This window comes from Agelaius phoeniceus, chromosome W (assembly GCF_051311805.1).
Source record: "Agelaius phoeniceus isolate bAgePho1 chromosome W, bAgePho1.hap1, whole genome shotgun sequence".
NCBI classification, from domain to species: domain Eukaryota; kingdom Metazoa; phylum Chordata; class Aves; order Passeriformes; family Icteridae; genus Agelaius; species Agelaius phoeniceus.
This window is the reverse complement of record NC_135301.1, coordinates 9,638,414-9,656,818: the sequence shown is the minus strand read 5'-3', so window position 1 is coordinate 9,656,818 and position 18,405 is coordinate 9,638,414. Positions and strand designations below refer to the sequence as shown.

General features: G+C 38.1%; 1 protein-coding gene across 1 annotated transcript in view; it reads left to right on the top strand.

Moving 5' to 3' along the window:
- LOC129133623 (transcription factor RFX3-like) overlaps positions 1-18,405 on the top strand; it is a 151,083-nt gene that overhangs the window by 57,726 nt on the left and 74,952 nt on the right. The window contains exons 4-5 of the mRNA XM_054653262.1: positions 10,211-10,285; positions 17,633-17,814. Coding sequence (XP_054509237.1) covers positions 10,211-10,285; positions 17,633-17,814 — 257 coding nt within the window. The remainder of the gene's footprint in view (positions 1-10,210; positions 10,286-17,632; positions 17,815-18,405) is intronic.

Genomic DNA, 18,405 nt, shown 5'->3' with positions numbered 1-18,405 from the left:
ATTATAGTTCAAATCTTAGTGGCATGGTGTTAGCACTTTTCTAGAGTAGTGGATTTCTATGTGTCTGTTGTGGTTTAACCCCAGCCAGCAACCAAGTCCCACGCAGACACTTGCTTACTCCCCCATCAGCAGGATCAGAGAGAGAATCGGAAGGGTAAAAGCTGGAGAACTCATGGGCTAAGATAAAGAAAGACAGTTTAATAGGGAAAGGAAAAGCCTCACACACAAACAAAGTAAAACAAGGAATTAATTCACCGCTTCCCATGGGCAGGCAGGTGTTCAGCCATCTCTAGGAGAGCAGGGCTCTATCATGCATAACAGTGACTTGGGAAGACAAACGCCATCACTCCAAATATCTCCCTCCCCCTTCCTCCTTCTTACCCCCACTTTATATACTGAGCATGATGTCATGTGGTCTGGAATATCCCTTTGGTCAGTTTGCCTCACCTGTCATGGCTGTGTCTCCTCCCAACTTCCCATGCACCCCCAGCCTCCTTGACAGCTTGGCAGTATGAAAAGCAGAAAAAGCCTTGGCTCTGTGGAGGCCCTGTTCAGCAATAACAAAACCATCTATATATTATCAGCCTTGTGTTCAGCTGTTGGGGTTTGACACTGGTTAAAACGCCAGGCACCCACAAGAATCATAATGAAGGGCTCATGAGTTGAGATAAGGACTGGGACAAAACAGCCTGAGGGCAAAACAGGCTCAAAGGCATAAAATAAATCTATTATTAACAGAGTCAAAGGAGAATAATGAGGAGTAAAATTAGCTCTTAAAATACCTTCCCCCCCTGCCCCCTGCCCCTCCCTCCTTCCCACCGACAGCACAGGGAGATGATGTGGGGGTGTTTGGTCAGTTCACCACTCGAGATCTTTCTTCAGTTCATTTAGGGAGAGGAGTCTCTCTCTTCTGCTATGCTGTGGGGTCTTTCCTATGGGACACAGTTCTCAATGAACTTCTCTAGCATGGTTCTAATTTCACAAATAGCAGTCCCACCCAAGCTGCTGTAACATGAGTCCTTTCCACAGGCAAAACAGTCTTCCCAAATCTGCCATTGCATGGGTCACTAGTCCATGGGGTGTAGTCTTTTAAGTATAAGCTGCTCTAGTGTGGAAGCAAGGGCCCTCTTTCTCTATCTCTGTCTCTGGAAGCAAGAGCCCTGTCTCTCTGTTTGGGTCTCCCACTGGATTACAGCTTTTTTAGCATCAACCCGCTCCAGCGTGAGCACCTTTTCCCACAGGCTGCAAGCAGATCTCTGCATCCCCCCATGGACTTAATAGATTACAGGAAGACTGTTTTATTATAGTCCTCAACATGGCTTGCAGAGAAATCTCGACTCTGATGCTTGGAGCATCTCCTCCCCCTCTTTCTTTCCACTGACCTTGGTGCCATCATGCTGTCTTTTTCCACTTCTTCACTTCCTCCTCTTTCTCCGACTAGGAGGAAAAAACTGCTGCTTGTAAGTACCATAGCCAACAAATTCCACCAGTTCAAAGATTTCTGCAGGATCTTGCAGCACTGAGAATTTGATTTTGTCTAGATTCTGGGTTGGGGAATCGCTCGCCATGTTTCCACTGCTGGCCACGCAGCCTGGCTGCCAACGTGCAGGTGGTGCCGGTACCATTCAATGCCTCTCTTCATGTGGGGTGCTGAAAAGGAGAAGCCTCCATCACCAGGATTGCCCCCAGTGGCAATGCCTTGCCACCCCTTGGATAAAGCTGTGCCTGCACTGTTTCAAATTTTCTTCTTAAATACATCATCACAGAGGCGTTACCAACCTCTCTAGTATGCCAGCAGCATGTTCATCTTCAGACCCATCAGAGATTGGCTCTGTTTGTTATGGTGGACGCTTCTAGCAGCTTCTCACAGAAGCCAGTTCTATGGCTCCCCCCAATCTACTACCAAAAAACAGGTTGTGCTAAACCAGCACATCAGCACAAATCCAAAACACAGGCCCGTATCAGCCACTGGGAAGAAAATTACCATACCTCAGGCAAAACCAGCACAGTGTCTAATTAAATAGATAGTTTGTTCAAAAAGTGCCAATTAATTTCTTGCAAATTCTGTCTTGTCATATTTTTTCTGAATTAAAAAAAAAATCTAAACTTTCTGCTTTGTTTCTCAATCCTGATTTCCTGATGGAACTAACTCTTGTGGAAGCATACAGCTCTTGCTATATGCTTTTTAGCTCAGTTGGAGTGTGCCTGTTTTAGAAATCGTATGTAAGCTTGTCAAGGTTTTGGGGAGATTTTTAAGTCTGTACCATAACTGGCAGATCAACTTAGGGCAGCTTAGGGGTTTAGAATCTCAAGTGCATGAGAAAGGTGAGGTATACAGACTACCTTTTGATTCATATAAAGGGATTGTATTGAAGAGAAAGAGTGGAATTGATAATTTGACCAGCCATTTGAAACATTTAATAAGGAAATAAAAATGGACACTTAATTGTCTTTTGAGAACTTAGGGAGAAAGGAGTCATCTGGTATAAAAACCAAACATTTTTAATTTTTACCAAGTCATGGATGCTATGTATGCTTCTGCTCCATATGTTGGCCCCATATGTTGTTTTCTGATCATAAGACATATTTATATTCGTCAGTCAATAAGCATACCCTGTGCACATGCAGAGTACTGAAGATAAATGTGATGTTTATTTTATGAAATTTCATGGATCTGAAATACCCTCACATCAACATCAGAAAACAAACAAAATAATAAATACCCATTTCAATTTCTCCCATCTGTCTTATCTGATTAGGGACAGAAAAGAAGTCCTCAGACTAATTAAACATTTCAGCTGGGAATAGTGTGAATTTTGGAAGCCATTATTTTCTTGAACTTTTCCATCTTCCCCTTAATTATTATATTAGTTACAGTATTCTGTTTTGGAAGGTAAACAAAAATAAAACAAGTGATACAGTAGCAGAGACAACAACTGTGTCTGTCTGTTTGGGGATTACCATAAATTTCAGTATTTTCATTATTTGACTACTGTTCTTACTGAAGGGGACAACACTGTTGCAGTAATTCATTATTTTCTCTCTTGTTCTCCTTTGAATATGATCTACCTCCTGCTATTTGTGTGTCTAGTCCAATATAAACACTTCTAAAGCTTTTCCGAGTTCTTTTAAAGTTGGCATGTATAAAATATCAGATATATTTCATGATCTTTTTGTGTGTATGTACAAAACTTTTTTCACAAAAATTTAAAACAATTGTTTTTTTTTCTTCTGTCTTTCAATTACTTTTTCATTCTCTTGAGCAAAATCCAATATAACCTAGTAAAAGCTCTACGACAGTTGCTTAGTCTATGAGAACTTTCAAGAGAATCACATTTTTCTGGGTGTTGGACCTGTGAGTTCTCTTTAGATGGTCACTGATGCTTCATTTTCAAGTCTTTGCATCTAGGCAAGTTTGTCTGCCCAAATCAAGGCTCTGGCATGAGAACCTCTTCAGAGGACAGTAGCATTTGTATGAATGCACTGTTTTGAAATATAAGTGGAAAGTGATTTGCAGAAAAAAAAGCTAACTCCATAACTTGCAAAAGTTGTAAAGCTGGTATGTTTATTACAGTGCCAGACGCATGTGGGGATCGTTCCCCCCAAAGGACATGTATGCCCCTGAGAATTTCCAAACCTTTTTTATCCCACTTACTTGTACATATGCATAGAGTTTCACAATAGGTTAATGCATATTCATTTTACTGGTTTCGAGTTACAACTTGCATCTAGTTTTTATCAGTCCTTGTACAGAGAGAACTCTCTGGTCACCCTCTCCGTCTCTTGCAGCCTCAGCTTTAGCTCTCGTCTTTGTTTCAAAGTTCAAGGGCCCCCCTCCCTTTATCTTCCTTTTAGCTTGGAAGTTCGCATTCTTTTTCCTTGGCTGAGGCAGTTTTGCGAGCACAGGCTTTTTGTGAGAACAGGCAGTATTGAGCACAGCAGAGTTAACAGACTAAACAAGTTAAAACAGCATATTTCATCTATGCAAGCAAGCTACAGACTAAATAATTCAAAACGGCACATTTCACCTAAATCCGAAATTGATTTCTACCCAGTTAAATTTCCACTCAGTTTCAAAAGGATGCTGGAGTTCTCATTCATTGATCATATAACACTTTAATATAGTGATGTGCATAGACCTTTTTTAGGATTGTCAATGAGAAAGTAAGAATTGTTACCAGGAAAAGTTATAACAGCAAATACAGTTATTACTAGTATTCAAGACTTCATTAGCTGTGCTGAATTTAATTTTTTTAATACATATTTGATGAATTGATAATTTCTTCACAACTTCTTTTGTATTTCACTTTGCTTAAAGACTAAAATTGCAACATTTTTGAAACAGATAAATTTAAAATTTGCTAAATATATAGCAGATAAAAATTAAAGGGAGCAGATGAAGTTAAAAATAGGTGCCTGTGTAGAGACATGGACTTCTTTTGGGCATGAGGCAGGAGATGTCTTAAACTTTAAGATATGAAAAGTAGTCTGTTTTACTGTCAGTGAAGAGGGGTTTAGAAAGGCAAACAAATATAGATAATGAATTAGAGGATGTCCATGTTAATTTCAGTAACTTGGAGCTTAAATTTCTGAGGATTTTTTTCCTTATGTCCTGACCTCCTCAGAACAACTTAAGTATTTTGTGTCAAATACTTGAATCATGAAGAAAATAAGTTTTCCTTGCCATTGACTTTTAGGAAGTTTTTCAATGCAAATTGGGGATTTTTAAGTGTTTTTCTATGTATATACTAGAGAGGCATCTGAGATGTTAATGTATATGTTCATCTGATAAAATGTTAATGGACAAAAAGACTTTAAAAATAACAGTTAATAAGATTACATAAAGGCTGAACATTGTAGGATTTAGTTGACATATAATAATCACAGTTTTGAATTTATTATCCACAGAAATGTTCTACCCTTCTCAACCGTTAATGACTACGGCAGATATTAAATTAGCATTTTAGAAGGCAATCTGAGTGAACTGACATAGAAGTCTAAAATCACAATTCCCATTATTATCATGCTGTAATTTCCCCACCCATGTTTATATTAACATGTACACTCATGATTACATGTATTAGTAATTAGTAATGCAGATTTGTTTAACATGCTTTGGTTGGGGCTGCTGTGGGAAAGATAACTTTTTTCAGTTATCAGTCAAAACATTTTATTAAATGACTTTTCATATAGAAATAGTTTTTCAGTGAGAAGAAATGTATGACTGATCACACATTCAAACTGATGGGGGTGTGATTTTTTTTGTCAATTAGCATTCCAGTTGTTAAATAGGCCTGTAAATTCTGATTGATTGTCCTTAGAAATGTAAGGAATGTAATTAATTAACCTTGATATGTGCATAATTTCAAATGTTCAACTTATTTTTGTATTTTTTTCCAAAATGTCAAGGCTACAATTAAAAAGAAAACCCCACTATTTGGGATAACCACTATTTAATTTGGGATATATGATTAAAAATACTTGCCATTAAAGTTTCTGTTACTTCCCCAACATGCAGGGGACTGTTTCACATAGAACATTTTGAAAGCCTGAGGACTCAAGCCTCTCAGAAGCTTGGGATTTTTAAAAATAAAATAAATTTGAATGAATTTGAATGAGAGGGAACCCAGAAGTAGCTGAAAGTTTTCAAAATGAGCCAGACAAATGATTCGTTGTCTAGAAAATCTGCCTTCAAGGTAAGCCATTAACTACATGTTAGAGAAGGTTAAGAGCTGCTTTGTCTATGGTTAGGTCCCTGCATGGGAAAAAGTTACCTGATGGTAAAGAGATATTTCAGTAGCACATTGTCCTGGTTTAAAAGACAGATGTCTGCCAATGAAGGCAGGAAGCCCCCATGGAATGGAAAGATGACCCTCTCCCTCTAAATTATTATGACTTTGAAGTTACAGGGCTTCCAGGCAAAGATATGGGAAAAGGAATAACAGTTCTTTACTAGACTATATATATATATATATATAAACAAGACAAAACAAACAACAGCAAGAAAAAAAAGAAAACCCAATGACAGCCTTTTCCCATCTGTTAAGCAAGTTTCCCTCTGGTGTAGTTATGACTCCAACCAAGCAGGGGGGCTGTTGGCTCATGTCAAGGCAGAGAGGCTACAGCGACTCCCCTGTGGCTTCAGAGGGTAGCCAATGCAAGCCCTGAGCCTCCCCAGGAGGTAATGGCAGCCTCAGAGAGAGAGAGAAGGTGTGTGGGAGGGAGAGAGTATGGTTTTCCCCAGGTTCTCACATGCACGAAATGGTATCCTGGTGATGGCAGCAGCTGAGGTTCCAGTTAAATCAGCAGCTCGGGAGAAAGGGAGGGAGGAGTTGTGTGTGAGGGGGGTCCGGTTTCCCCTGAAGCACCCATGCACATAGGCATGGGTCTTCCCAGCAATGGCGAGTCCTGAAAAGTCCCCATCAACTGGCAGCTACTGCAAGCAGCGAGCTCACCCATGGGGGGGGCAAGAATTCCCCAGCAGCAAGGGTCCAGCACCAAAAACCACCTACACTGACCTGATCTCAGCCCAGCCAGCTGGCTCCCCCCTCAGCAAGCCAGTGCCCAATTCCCAATTCCGGCCCTCCCTCCCCAGAAGCTTTCACTGAAATGCAACAGTCGTTGGCCAGTTCTTTTGTACCTTAATTGCCCATCATTCATTCTCCCCTTTCCTCTCAGCGTCCCCCTTTTCAGGTAACAAATGGGAGAAAATTCACAGAAAAAACCAAACCCACAATACAGGTAAAGCTTAAAAGGCAACTCATCAAAATTTAGACAAGGAATACTGCACAAAATGTTTAATAATGAAAATAATTACTGTTATAAATTATCAACAAGAAAGCCAAATTAATAAATGCGAAAGATTTTTTTTTCATTACCAAAATACGGTCCTCAAAAACCACAGTCAAAGAGACAGTGTTGAGCCCGGGATTGGCACTGGGTGAACCTGGATCCGACCTCTATCGCATCGGATATCCCTCTGTTCACCCATGCCGTCTCCAGTGGGGCTGTTTTATACAGTTTTTTATGCCTGAGGCAGATGTGCCCCGATCTCTTTTGTAACCCTGCATATGTATGAAGTTTTCTTTCACTGTGCAGGGTTGGACAATTGCTGTTTCCTGGGTAGTGGCGGGTGGGCGCTGATCATGTCAGGGGAAGTCGTGTATTCAGATGTATGTTTCTCCATGACTTCGGTTATCTTGACTGATGATATCTATCAAGTGCTGATCGTCCTTGGGTGTTCCCTGATGGTTCTGGAGGAAACCCATCTCTGTGCCCGCCAAGTTGTTTTATTAGTTAATGAGGCATTGTTCTCCTGCTGCCACCAGGAGTTTCGGAATTCCAGTGTAGTAATCTGTCTCCAGGTTGTTTTTGGTCAGAGGCTCATTGGATGTTAAATTCATTTTACAAATTTTATGTTATACATTTCCCCTTAAGCATGAATTATTTTACATTATATATTACAATTACTTTTGGAACAAGTTACTCTAGAATAGGAAAAATACTTATAATTTCAAATATAGATCAAAAGTCTTTCTGGAAGACCTGCTCTAGTTCAGTAATACTTCATGAGATTAATGAAAGGTGAATTAAAGGTGAATTTTAAAGGCAATGAACACTTCTTGACCTACATTATTAAAAAAAATAAGACAAGCTGATCATAGCAATCATTAAGATCTCTGGATTTAAAATCTATGGATCTGTGGCCATGGGTATGCTGGCAACACCAAGATGAGTGGTGCAGTTGACACACCTGAAAGATGGGATGCCATCCAGACAGACCTGGACAAGCTTAAATTCTGGGCCCATGAGAACCTCTTAAGTTTTAACAAGGCCAAGTGCAAGGTGCTGGTCAGGGGAATGAACTAATCGAGAACAGCCCTGCTGAGAAGGACTTGGAGGTGCTGGTGGATGAGAGACTGGACATGAGCTCAGCTCGCAATGTGTGCTTGCAGCCCAGAAAGCCGATGGTACCCTGGGGTTCAACAGAAGCAGCATGGTCAGCAGGGTAAGGGAGGTGATTCTGCCCCTTTACTTCACTCTGGTGAGACCTGCCCTTGAGGCCACCAAGATTGATCTGAGGGCTGAAGGACCTCTCCTCTGAAGAAAGGCTGAGAGAGGTGGGGGTTGTTCAGCCTGGAGAAGAGAAGGCTTTGGGGAGATCTTATTGTGGCCTTCTAGTACCTGAAGGGAGCCAACAGGAAAGCCTGAGAAGGACATTTTACAAGAGCATGTAGTGACAGGATAAGGGGGAATGACTTCAGACTGAGAGTAGGTTTAGATTAGATATTAGGAAGAATTCTTTACTGTGAGAGTGGTGAGGCCCTGGCACAGGTTTCCCAGAGAAGTTGTGGCTATTCCATCCCTGGAAGCATTCAAGGCAAGGTTGGATGGGGGTCTCAGCAACCTTGTCTAATGGAATGTGTCCCTGCTCATGGTGGAGGGGTTGGAACTGGATGATTCTTAAGGTCCCTTCCAACCTAAACCATTCTATGATTCTATGAATATATATATATATATATATCTTCATAATTTATGATTTTAAAAAATTGGTTCTTTGAACAGGTCACAAAAACTTGTCTCAGTGAAGTGAGAGAGTAGTGTAATAGGTGGAACGAGCAGCAGGAGGCAGGACTTCAGCCCTGTAGTACTGCTGTAGAAAAGGTATTGTCAGAGTGGAGTGAGATTCAGAATTATAATTTAAATTTTGCATGATGTTATAATATCATGTTAAAATGGGAGAGTCTATGGTTGCACTATATAGTGAGCTGATCTTAGTATGATGAAATCTTAAACTTCTAATTTTTAATATACAGCATCCTTTTAAATTTGACCTTTTCTGTCTGATTGAATAGTTTGACTTAATAGTATTTACTACTGATGCAAGAAAAAAAATCTGCGTTCAAACATTATTTTTGCAATATTTCTTGCATACTCATCAGATCTAGTATGCTTTTATCAAGACATATTTCTAATAGTAAATAGTTGTAAGAAAGACTTCCTTTTTCATTGAGAGTTCCGACAGTAAGAATACTATTTGATTCGTTTATAAAAAGGGGAAACCACATTTTATTTATGCACTAAGTGAAATATAATCTAAAATATTTTTCAGTTTTGTGCTGTATATTGAGTGAACTCAATAATGCAATTTACCAGTATAAACTCTTTGGATAATAGTGTAATAATTAAAGAAGTGTAAGGAAGATTTATTTTAAAACTGTCAACAATAGATATAAGTGGTTTTAAATGTACAGATACTGTTCCATTGCTTTTCTGTCTTTTCCATTTAATGTGGGTCATTATGTGCCTTCTTTTACTGTACATCCCATTGTCTCAATGACTTTCAATGTTTTTGCTATTTTAGCTCTGCATCTAAACTACAGTTAGATTGTAATTTTATTTTTATTGTTGTCATTGAATTAATAAGAGGCATTAATATGGAAGGGAAGAATAGGAATGGTTATGGTTGTCTTTACTCATTTGTATTAGGAGTAATGCTACTGTATAATTAGTGGTTTATAATACTTTTTCCATTAAAAGTATTATTTTGAACCCATCTGATTTTTTATTTTCTTTTAAGGATGGATCTTGCTGTCTGTGTAAGCCTCCAATTTTTGTTTACTTTGAGAGCTCTGGATATTCAAAGAATGCTCTAACAGGCTGTAGGGGGTGATAGCCTGTACAATGAAGCTAATGGCAGAAAACCCACTGAATGACTGAGATTTTACTCTATGGTTGCAGAGAGCAGAAATTTTGCTTCTTATTCACACTCAAAGTGTGCACAGTTCTTTCTCAAATACTTAGAGGAAGAAACACAGGCATTTCTAAGGATTTTATTCTGGGTTTTTTTCATTTCTAAGGATTTTATTCTGGGTTTTTTTTCTATTCAAAACACTGATTGTTCAGTAATTTTTACTGTTTGCAATGTAGCTTACTAGTAAATCTACTTCTCTTATTTCATGAGTAGGAAGGAAGGTAAATTGGACTTTGAAAGTGGGATCCTGCAGTATATATGCAAGCAAAATGCCACTCTGACATCACTAGGAGGTTTGCCTTCATGAGGACTTAAGGATGAGGCCTTAAAGTAGAAAATATCCCTTAGCTCTGACCCAACTAGATATTTCTGTAAAACTTAAGGGAACCTATCAGAATTTTTCTGATTAGTCTTTTATACTGTCTTGAGTCATTTTCTAATGACATCTATTATCAGATTGAGATGGCGATTGAGACACTTCAAAAATCTGATGGTCTTTCTACTCACAGAAGCTCTCTTCTCAACAGCCATGTAAGTTGTCTCTTCTTTCATGAAAGCTAATCTCTATCTTGTTCTGCATGCTTAGCCTGCCTCTAAATGTTTGTTTTAATTTATTGCTATATTTACTTGTAATCTTTCCATTTTAGTTGCTTGTAATCTACATCTTATGTCACTATATTTTGTCAGGCAAAGTGTCATGACACACTGGTAGAGTGCATTTCTTTTCTAGGTTCTGTATTGTGTTAACGCAACTTAACAGATTTGTCTATTTTGCAGGTCCCAATGTAAATGTAAAAATAATAACCAAATAAACCTTAGGTAGTCTGTGTTTGACATTCAAAAATAATTTTCTATAATTTGTGTACTTGATATAATAATTCAAGAGCAGGTAAAGGGGGAAAGAAGTATTGCACACAGTTTGGATAAAAATATACTTTAGATTTCTTTTCAAATATTTCTATTATTCTGAATAAGTTTAGTATAACAATTCTGTAGATCCATCTCATGAGATTTAAAAATTAAAACAATCTGTTAGTGTCTAATATGTTTGCTTCTTCTGCCTTTTGCTTTGTTCTGTCTTTACAAATCCTGTAGTTAGCAATTTTCCATAATAAAAGGGTGAAGATGTTCGCATAAGAAGATGGTTGCAAATATAGTAGCAAAGCCATTAAATATAACTTTTAGGTAAAGGAGTAAGGCTCAAAATTTAATTTTCAGTTTGTTTTTAAATAGTGCTAGTCTTTCTTGAAATGTTGTGTAAACAAAATGGTTTTTCTTTAGCTAGTATAAATAGTTTTGTATTTTTAATTGCTGCTAAATTGCTATACATACTGCATCCTTTTTGCTTCTCAGCCTTACTAACAAACATAAACCTACATATTTTTTCAGATTCTTGTATTTCTTTACCACAGAAAATATTGATTGTAATATGAATGTATGAGTATATTGGGTAGTCTATACACTTATTTTGATTTGTTGACATTTCCCCCCCAAGAATGTGGTAATATGGAGATGAATACCAAAAATATTTTGTAAAAGTTTATCATCATGGTAGAAAAAGACAGCCAGTACAATTTCTTGGAAGAGAATTTAGTTTTCTTAGAAAATGCTAAAATTTGGTAAAGGAAATTGAATTCTGTAAAGTGTGAAGAAAGAGATTTAGATCATGTTAAGACAACCTAGAAACATGCAAGGACAAATAATGCCTAACTAATCTAGTGGCTTTGCACAATGGAGCAACTGATTTGGTGGACAAAGGGAGAGATATGGATGTCACCTATCTAGACATCTGCAAGGCCTTCAATATCGCCCCCTACACCATTCTTGCTGCTAAATTTGAGAGAGATAGGTTTGATGTGTAGACTCTTAGATGGATAAGAAACTGGCTGGATGGCTGCATCCAAAGCATTACAGCAAACAGCTCAATGTCCAAACAAGGATCAGTAATGAGCTGTATCCCTCAAGGGACTGTACTAGGACCACTGCCATTTAATAACTTCATCAACAGCTTAGATAGTGGGATAGAGTGGGTCTAAGTAGGGCCACTAAAATGATCAGAGGGCTGGAACACCTCTCCTATGAAGAAAGGCAGAGAGAGTTGAGGTTTTTCAGCCTGGAGAAGGCTCCATGGAGACCTTATTGCAGCCTTTCTGTACTTGAAGGGGGCTTATGAGAAAGATGGAGAGACTTTTTACCAGGGCCTGTAGTGACAGCAAAAAGAGCAATGGTTTTAAACTAGAAGAGAATAGATTTAAACTGAACATAAGGAAGGAAGTTCTTTACAATGAGGATGGTGAGACATTGAAACAATCAGGTTGCACAGAGAAGTTATGGCTGCCCCGTCCCTGGAAGTGTTCATGGTCAGGTTGGATGGGCCTCTGTGCAACCTGATCCAGTTGAAAATGTCCCTAATCACTGAAGGGGAATTGAACTTCACAACCTTTAAAGGTCCCTTCCAACCCAAACTATTCTTTGATTTTATGAAAATATGTTTCCAATAAGGAGATTTGCATCTGTCTGTTATGGTAGTCTTATTCTGATGTTTCTTAAATATTCTGAGGTATTTTCAAAACTACTGAAAGACAAATAGAGGATCTATTGTGGATTCTGTGGGAAAAAAAGACCTCCAGGTGTCTTGGTGTAATAAATGTTCTTTCCTAGTCTCAGTCATTTTGGAAGAAATTAATGAAGCCCAGATTAAATACTGGATATTTTCCCTTTCTTAGAAACTTTTATTGAGTTGCAACTCAAATAAGGACAGTAAATATGGTTTTAGTCCTATCTTCTTCCTTAAGCTGGCATTTTGTTGCCTTAATTAATACCTTGTGGAATCATCTGATTCCTTCCCCCTCAGGGAAATCCTCAGAGCCCTCCCTTGGAGAGACTTACCATAGAGTCTTTCCCCACCTGGGCAGACAGAAAGGTCTTCCTCATGGACTCTTGCTTAACAGTGATCCATCCCAGTTCCTTTCCCCATATGTCCCAATTTCCCCTGGTTTCTCCTTTCCCTGTTTCCTCATTGGTTGTGGCATCCCTGGTGGCCGGCCCCATCTTCCCTAAAAGCCAATCACCTTTGCCCTGCCCATTGTACCGCCCCCATGCCCTCCCCTACTTAAACCTTGTGCATAGCACATGGCTCATTTTTTGTCTCTGGTTTCCCTTTGGTGTGCTGAAATAAACCTCACTGGAACTGGCCATATAAAAGGCCCTTCTGCCTCTCTTCGCTGAGCTTGTTGTGGTGTGTGTGTACTTGACTGCTTTGCCTGAATGCTTACCCAAGCGGCTTTTCCACAGGAGATGCTTACTGGGGAATATAGGTAGCAGCAACCACTATCTAAACCCCATGCTGCTACAATATCTGTTTATTTTAATGATTTTTAAAAAAATTATTTTATTTTCTTTCCTGATTTCTTTCTGTATGTGATTGAGTTGACTAATTTTTAATCTAATGATTTTTAAATACTGGAGTTCCATTGAAGTTGTAGTCAATTTACCCATTCTGCATAAACCATTTCATACCATTCTAATGTTGTTAATATTATAAATCAACAAGCCAAAGTGTAAACATTTCAATTTTAGAATTAGATTTCTATAAATACAAAAATGTATTTAAGGCTGTTTGAAATAATGTTTTCATGTCTGCAGATTATTTACTTTTTTACATGGCATTCAGCTATTGACATTCTTCTTTGAAGGCTGTAACCTGCCAAATAATCATGTCAACCTTTTTTTATTGAAATATTTTCACCCTGGAGCAAATATCCTTACTTTGTACTTATCTTGGGTTTTGCTTTCCCATTGTTGGCTAATGCCAAGCTGTGGTTGAAAGAATATCTGTCAAATATAGATCATTAGTAAAATGCACTGAAATGAATCCTAATAAATTATAATTAATCTAGAAAAAAAATTAATACTATATTTAGAAGTTAAATTGGAAATAATTTGGGGGTTTTGTCAGTAATTTTTTTCTTTGTGAGATAAAACAAATTGCTCATATTCCATAAACTAATTGGTATAGCTTAAATGATAAGTTTGAAGGCTATAATTAAGATACAGTGAAATGGTTTTGATAATACACTCATTTAAAGGTAAAAGTTTAAAATATTTTTCCTAGGCTTTGTTTCAAGTTGATAAAACATTGTGAATGTTAGGACTGCATTTATACCTAAAAGTTGATATAAGGATGATGAACTGCACTTTTTAATGTTTATTTAAAGTGAAACATTATCTACATCCATTTTGCAAACAGCTAGATCATGCTTCTCCTACATCTTTACACAGAGCTGTTGTTTAGAAACCTAAGCATGATAGTTCTGGTAATGTTTTCTATAAGAAAGTAAACATGAAGATGTTCTTTGGAAGGTCTTGAGTAAATGTTTTCCTAATTTTTTTTCATTTTTCATGTATTATGTTCAGTAAATTGCTCACAACTGACTTAAACAGGACTGTATGTCCAATATATTCATTATAATCTAATTTTTACTAATAGTTCTGCAATAAAGAAGGGTCAGAATGGAAAATTATTTCAAGAATAATGGGCACTAAAATATTGATATTCTTGTTCTGTAAATGACAAGTTATATGGAACATTACTAGAACAGAATTAGTTCAGTGATCTATTAGTAAGTAGCCCTGCAGAGTAGCATATTCAATGTCACATAATTATCTATTTTACTGTACTTTAAACACATATCTTGGTCATATTAATTACTTTGGTGGTCTAAAGTGAAATTAATTAAACAATCGTGTGAGGGTCCAGCATATTGGAATAAAACTTTGTTCCAAATGCCAAACCCAAATCCATAGTTTGGGGATTTATTGGATGCTCAAACTAAGTCCAGACTTTTTGTAAGATTTGTGAACCTGGAAAATTTGGATTTTCATTCTAATTCATTTTGGCATAATTACTTTCTTAACTAATTAGTAAATACAAGACAAAAACAAAATTTGGAAATTCAAGTGGAAATTAAAGGGAAATTCCAAGGATATGAAACCATGGCAGAAAGAAGGGTTAAGCTAAATAAAATTATTGTATCCTCAAAAATCTGAAATCCCATAAGTTACATATAGAATCATAGGATCATTTAGGTTGGAAAAGACCTCTAAGATCATCGAGTCCAACTGATAACACTGCCAAGTCCACCACTAAGCCATGTTCCTAAATGCCAGAGCTACATGTCTTTTAAACACGTCCAGGGTTGTGACTCAACCACTTCATTGGGCAGCCTGTTCCAATGCTTGACAATCCTTTCATTGAAAAAATTTTTCCTGTATTTCCATTTACTTTTGTCCTACTGCTTGTTACTTATGAGAAGAGACTGACACCTACATCACTACAAGCTCCTTTCAGGTAGTTGTAGAAAGAGTGATAAGGTCCCCTCTGAGCCTCCTTTTCTCCATGCTAAACAACCCTAGTTTCTACAGCTGCTCCTCATAGGACTTGTGCTCCAGACCCTTCACCAGCTTCATTGCTCTTCTTCAGACACACTCTAGCTCCTCAGTGTCTTTCTTGTAATGAGTGGCCCAAAACTGAACACAGGATTAGAGGTTTGGCCTCACAGTTGCTGAGTACAGGGGGGCAATCACTTGTCACAGACATCTTTTATGAAAAATCCTTTCCTTAGGATTTTTCCTCCTGAGAAGCTGAGAGGCCTCAGGAACAAAATGTAAACAATTGTTATCTGCTGCTGTGGAATGCAACAGGTGGATCTTTGATTGGCCCATGTTGGTTGTTTCTAATTAATGGCCAATCACAGCCCAGCTGGCTCGGACAGAGAGTCCGAGCCACAAGCTTTTGTTATCATTCTTTCTTTTCCTATTCTTAGCTAGCCTTCTGATGAAATATTTTCTTCTATTCTTTTAGTATAGTTTTAATATAATATATATCATAAAATAATAAATCAAGCCTTCTGGAACATGGAGTCAAATCCTCGTCTCTTCCCTCATCCTAAGACCCCTGTAAACACGGTCACAATCACTCCCCTAGCCCTGCTGGCCAAATTATTGCTGATACAAGCCAGGATGCCATCAGCCTTTTTGGCCAAGTGAGCACACACTGGCTTGTTCAGTCAGCTGTCAACCAGCACACACAGATCCTTTTTTGACCAGCAGTTTTCGAGACACTCTTACCCAAGCCTGTAGTGCTGCATGGGGTTGTTGTGACCCAAGTACAGGACCATGCACTTCACCTTGTTTAGCCTCATGCAAGCTCTGCAGAGCCTTCCTACCCTCCAGCAGATTAACACTCCCACCCAACTTGGTGTCATCTGCAAACTTACTGAGGGTGCACTCCATCCCCTTGTCCAGATCATTGATAAAGATATTAATCAGAACTGACCCCAATACTGAGCCCTGGGAAGCACCAAGCCACCAAATGGATGCAATTCCATTCACCACCACTCTTTTGGCCTGCCCATCCATCCATCCATCCATCCATCCATCCATCCATCCATCCATCCATCCATCCATATTTTTACCTAGCAAACAGTATGCCTGTCCAAGCCATAAGCAGCCAGCTTCTTCAGGAGAATGCACTGGGAGACACCGTCAAAGGCCTTACTAAGGTTCAAGTAGACAACATCCACAGCCTTTCCTTCATCCACTGAGTGTGTCACCTTGTCATAGAAGGAGACCAAGTTAGTCAAGCAAGACTTGCCTTTCCTAAACCAGTTCTGACTGGGCCTGATCCCCTGGGTGTCCTGTACGTACCATGAGATGGCACTCAGGATGATCTGCTCCATAATGTTCCCTGGCACTGAAGTCAGACTGACAGGCCTGTAGTTCCCTGGATCCTCCTTCTGGCCCTCCTTATAGGTTTGCTAACTTCTAGTCAAGTAGAACCTCCCCCATTAGTCAGGACTGCTGATAAATAAAAACTATAAAAATATTTCCTTTTTATTTTTTTGTTTTCTTATACTGGTAAATGACCATTTTACTTGAGTTTAGTGTGCATGACCCTGAGATTATCTCAGTTGGTTAGAGCATGGTGCCAATTACAGCAAAGTTGTGGGTTCAATCCCTGTATGGGCCATTTACTTAAGAGTTGAACTTGATCCTTGTGGGTCCCTTCCAACTCAGAATATTCTGTGAAGCTATGTTAGTTACTATTTGTTATATACAGAGGTACAGTCATGTATTAGAAACTGTTTGCCTAAATGCTTCCAAAATTACTCACCAAAATTCTGCAATAGATTACACAGGAAAAAAAAAGTTGATTTTGTTCCTCTTAGAAGCAAACAGGCTACAACAGAAAGGGATTGAGCCCATGATGCTTTATAGCTATACAAGTTATTTTTCATATAATCTAGATTGCTTTTTACCTTATATTTGATCGTTTCTTCTTTGTATTTGAAAGACAATAAACCCTATTCAGTTAAATGTAGTACTGGGGTTTTTTATTTGTATTTTTTTTTAATTCCATGTGAAGAGAAATAGTATATCATTCCAGAATTAAAAATGTATTAACTTAGTTCTATTAGGGGTTTTTTTTAAATGCAATAAGTATAAATTACATTGGTTATTTTATTTCTTTGGAGTTCTAGCAATTTTTCTCGAAATCACAAATAACTTCATAAAATGTTAATGTATGGTACTGAATCTGAAATATTTTTAGAAGTGGAGATATCTGAGCTCACAGGTACCATGAGTCTTGTTATTTCCTTGTAAACCTAAAAAAAAAAATTCCATAACTAAGGCATCATGGCATATCTAGCATTGAAAGAGATTTAAAGAGATTATATTTGCTCAAATAGCAGTCACTGTATTAAACAGGCCTTGAGTGGTCTAAAAAATATCAGTTCTATGTTGTACAATTAAGTGGGGGTTTTCAGTAGAGTAATAATGAATTTATATATGTTCACTCTTTCATATTTGACATAGCTCCAATGGCTTTTAGACAACTATGAAACTGCAGAAGGAGTGAGTCTCCCCAGAAGTACCCTTTACAACCATTACTTACGTCATTGTCAGGAGCACAAGTTAGATCCAGTCAATGCTGCCTCCTTTGGAAAACTCATACGGTCAATCTTCATGGGATTACGGACCAGAAGACTGGGAACCAGGTTTGTGTTAATAAAATCTTCAAGTTTAACAGAAAAATATCAATAATAATCATAAGCATGAAGCTCATATGTTAAAATCAAGCAAGGAAATAAGCAAATAAAAATATTTAAAACCTTTCTGTTAAGGGAGTTGCCAAATCCAGCAGACTTCAGGACTCAGGGGACTCCTGGTCTGCTATAGCCAGATTCTGTGTACTCTTATGACCCAGATATCTTCCATCTCAGTCCAATCAATGCAGTTACTGCTGTTTCCATTTGCCGCTCCAGATAGCAGTGAGACTGAACATGTGTTCCAAAGATGCAGACAAACACACACATGACACTAACACAGCTAACCACAGAAGCTAACACAGGGCAATGTCTTGACCAGCACCCATATAGACACTCATAAACATGAACACAGACAGCCCAATTCTGTTCTTTCTTTCCAGTTGACCAGGACTGAAGTTGATTAGTGAAACATTCACAAACCCTCACTCACAAGCATACCCCATTTATGGAATTGTTTTATTCACCATGACTGCATAAGTAATTTAGTTGATTTTTTATTTACCTTATTCTATTTAAATGAAGCCCAACAGTAAAGTGCCA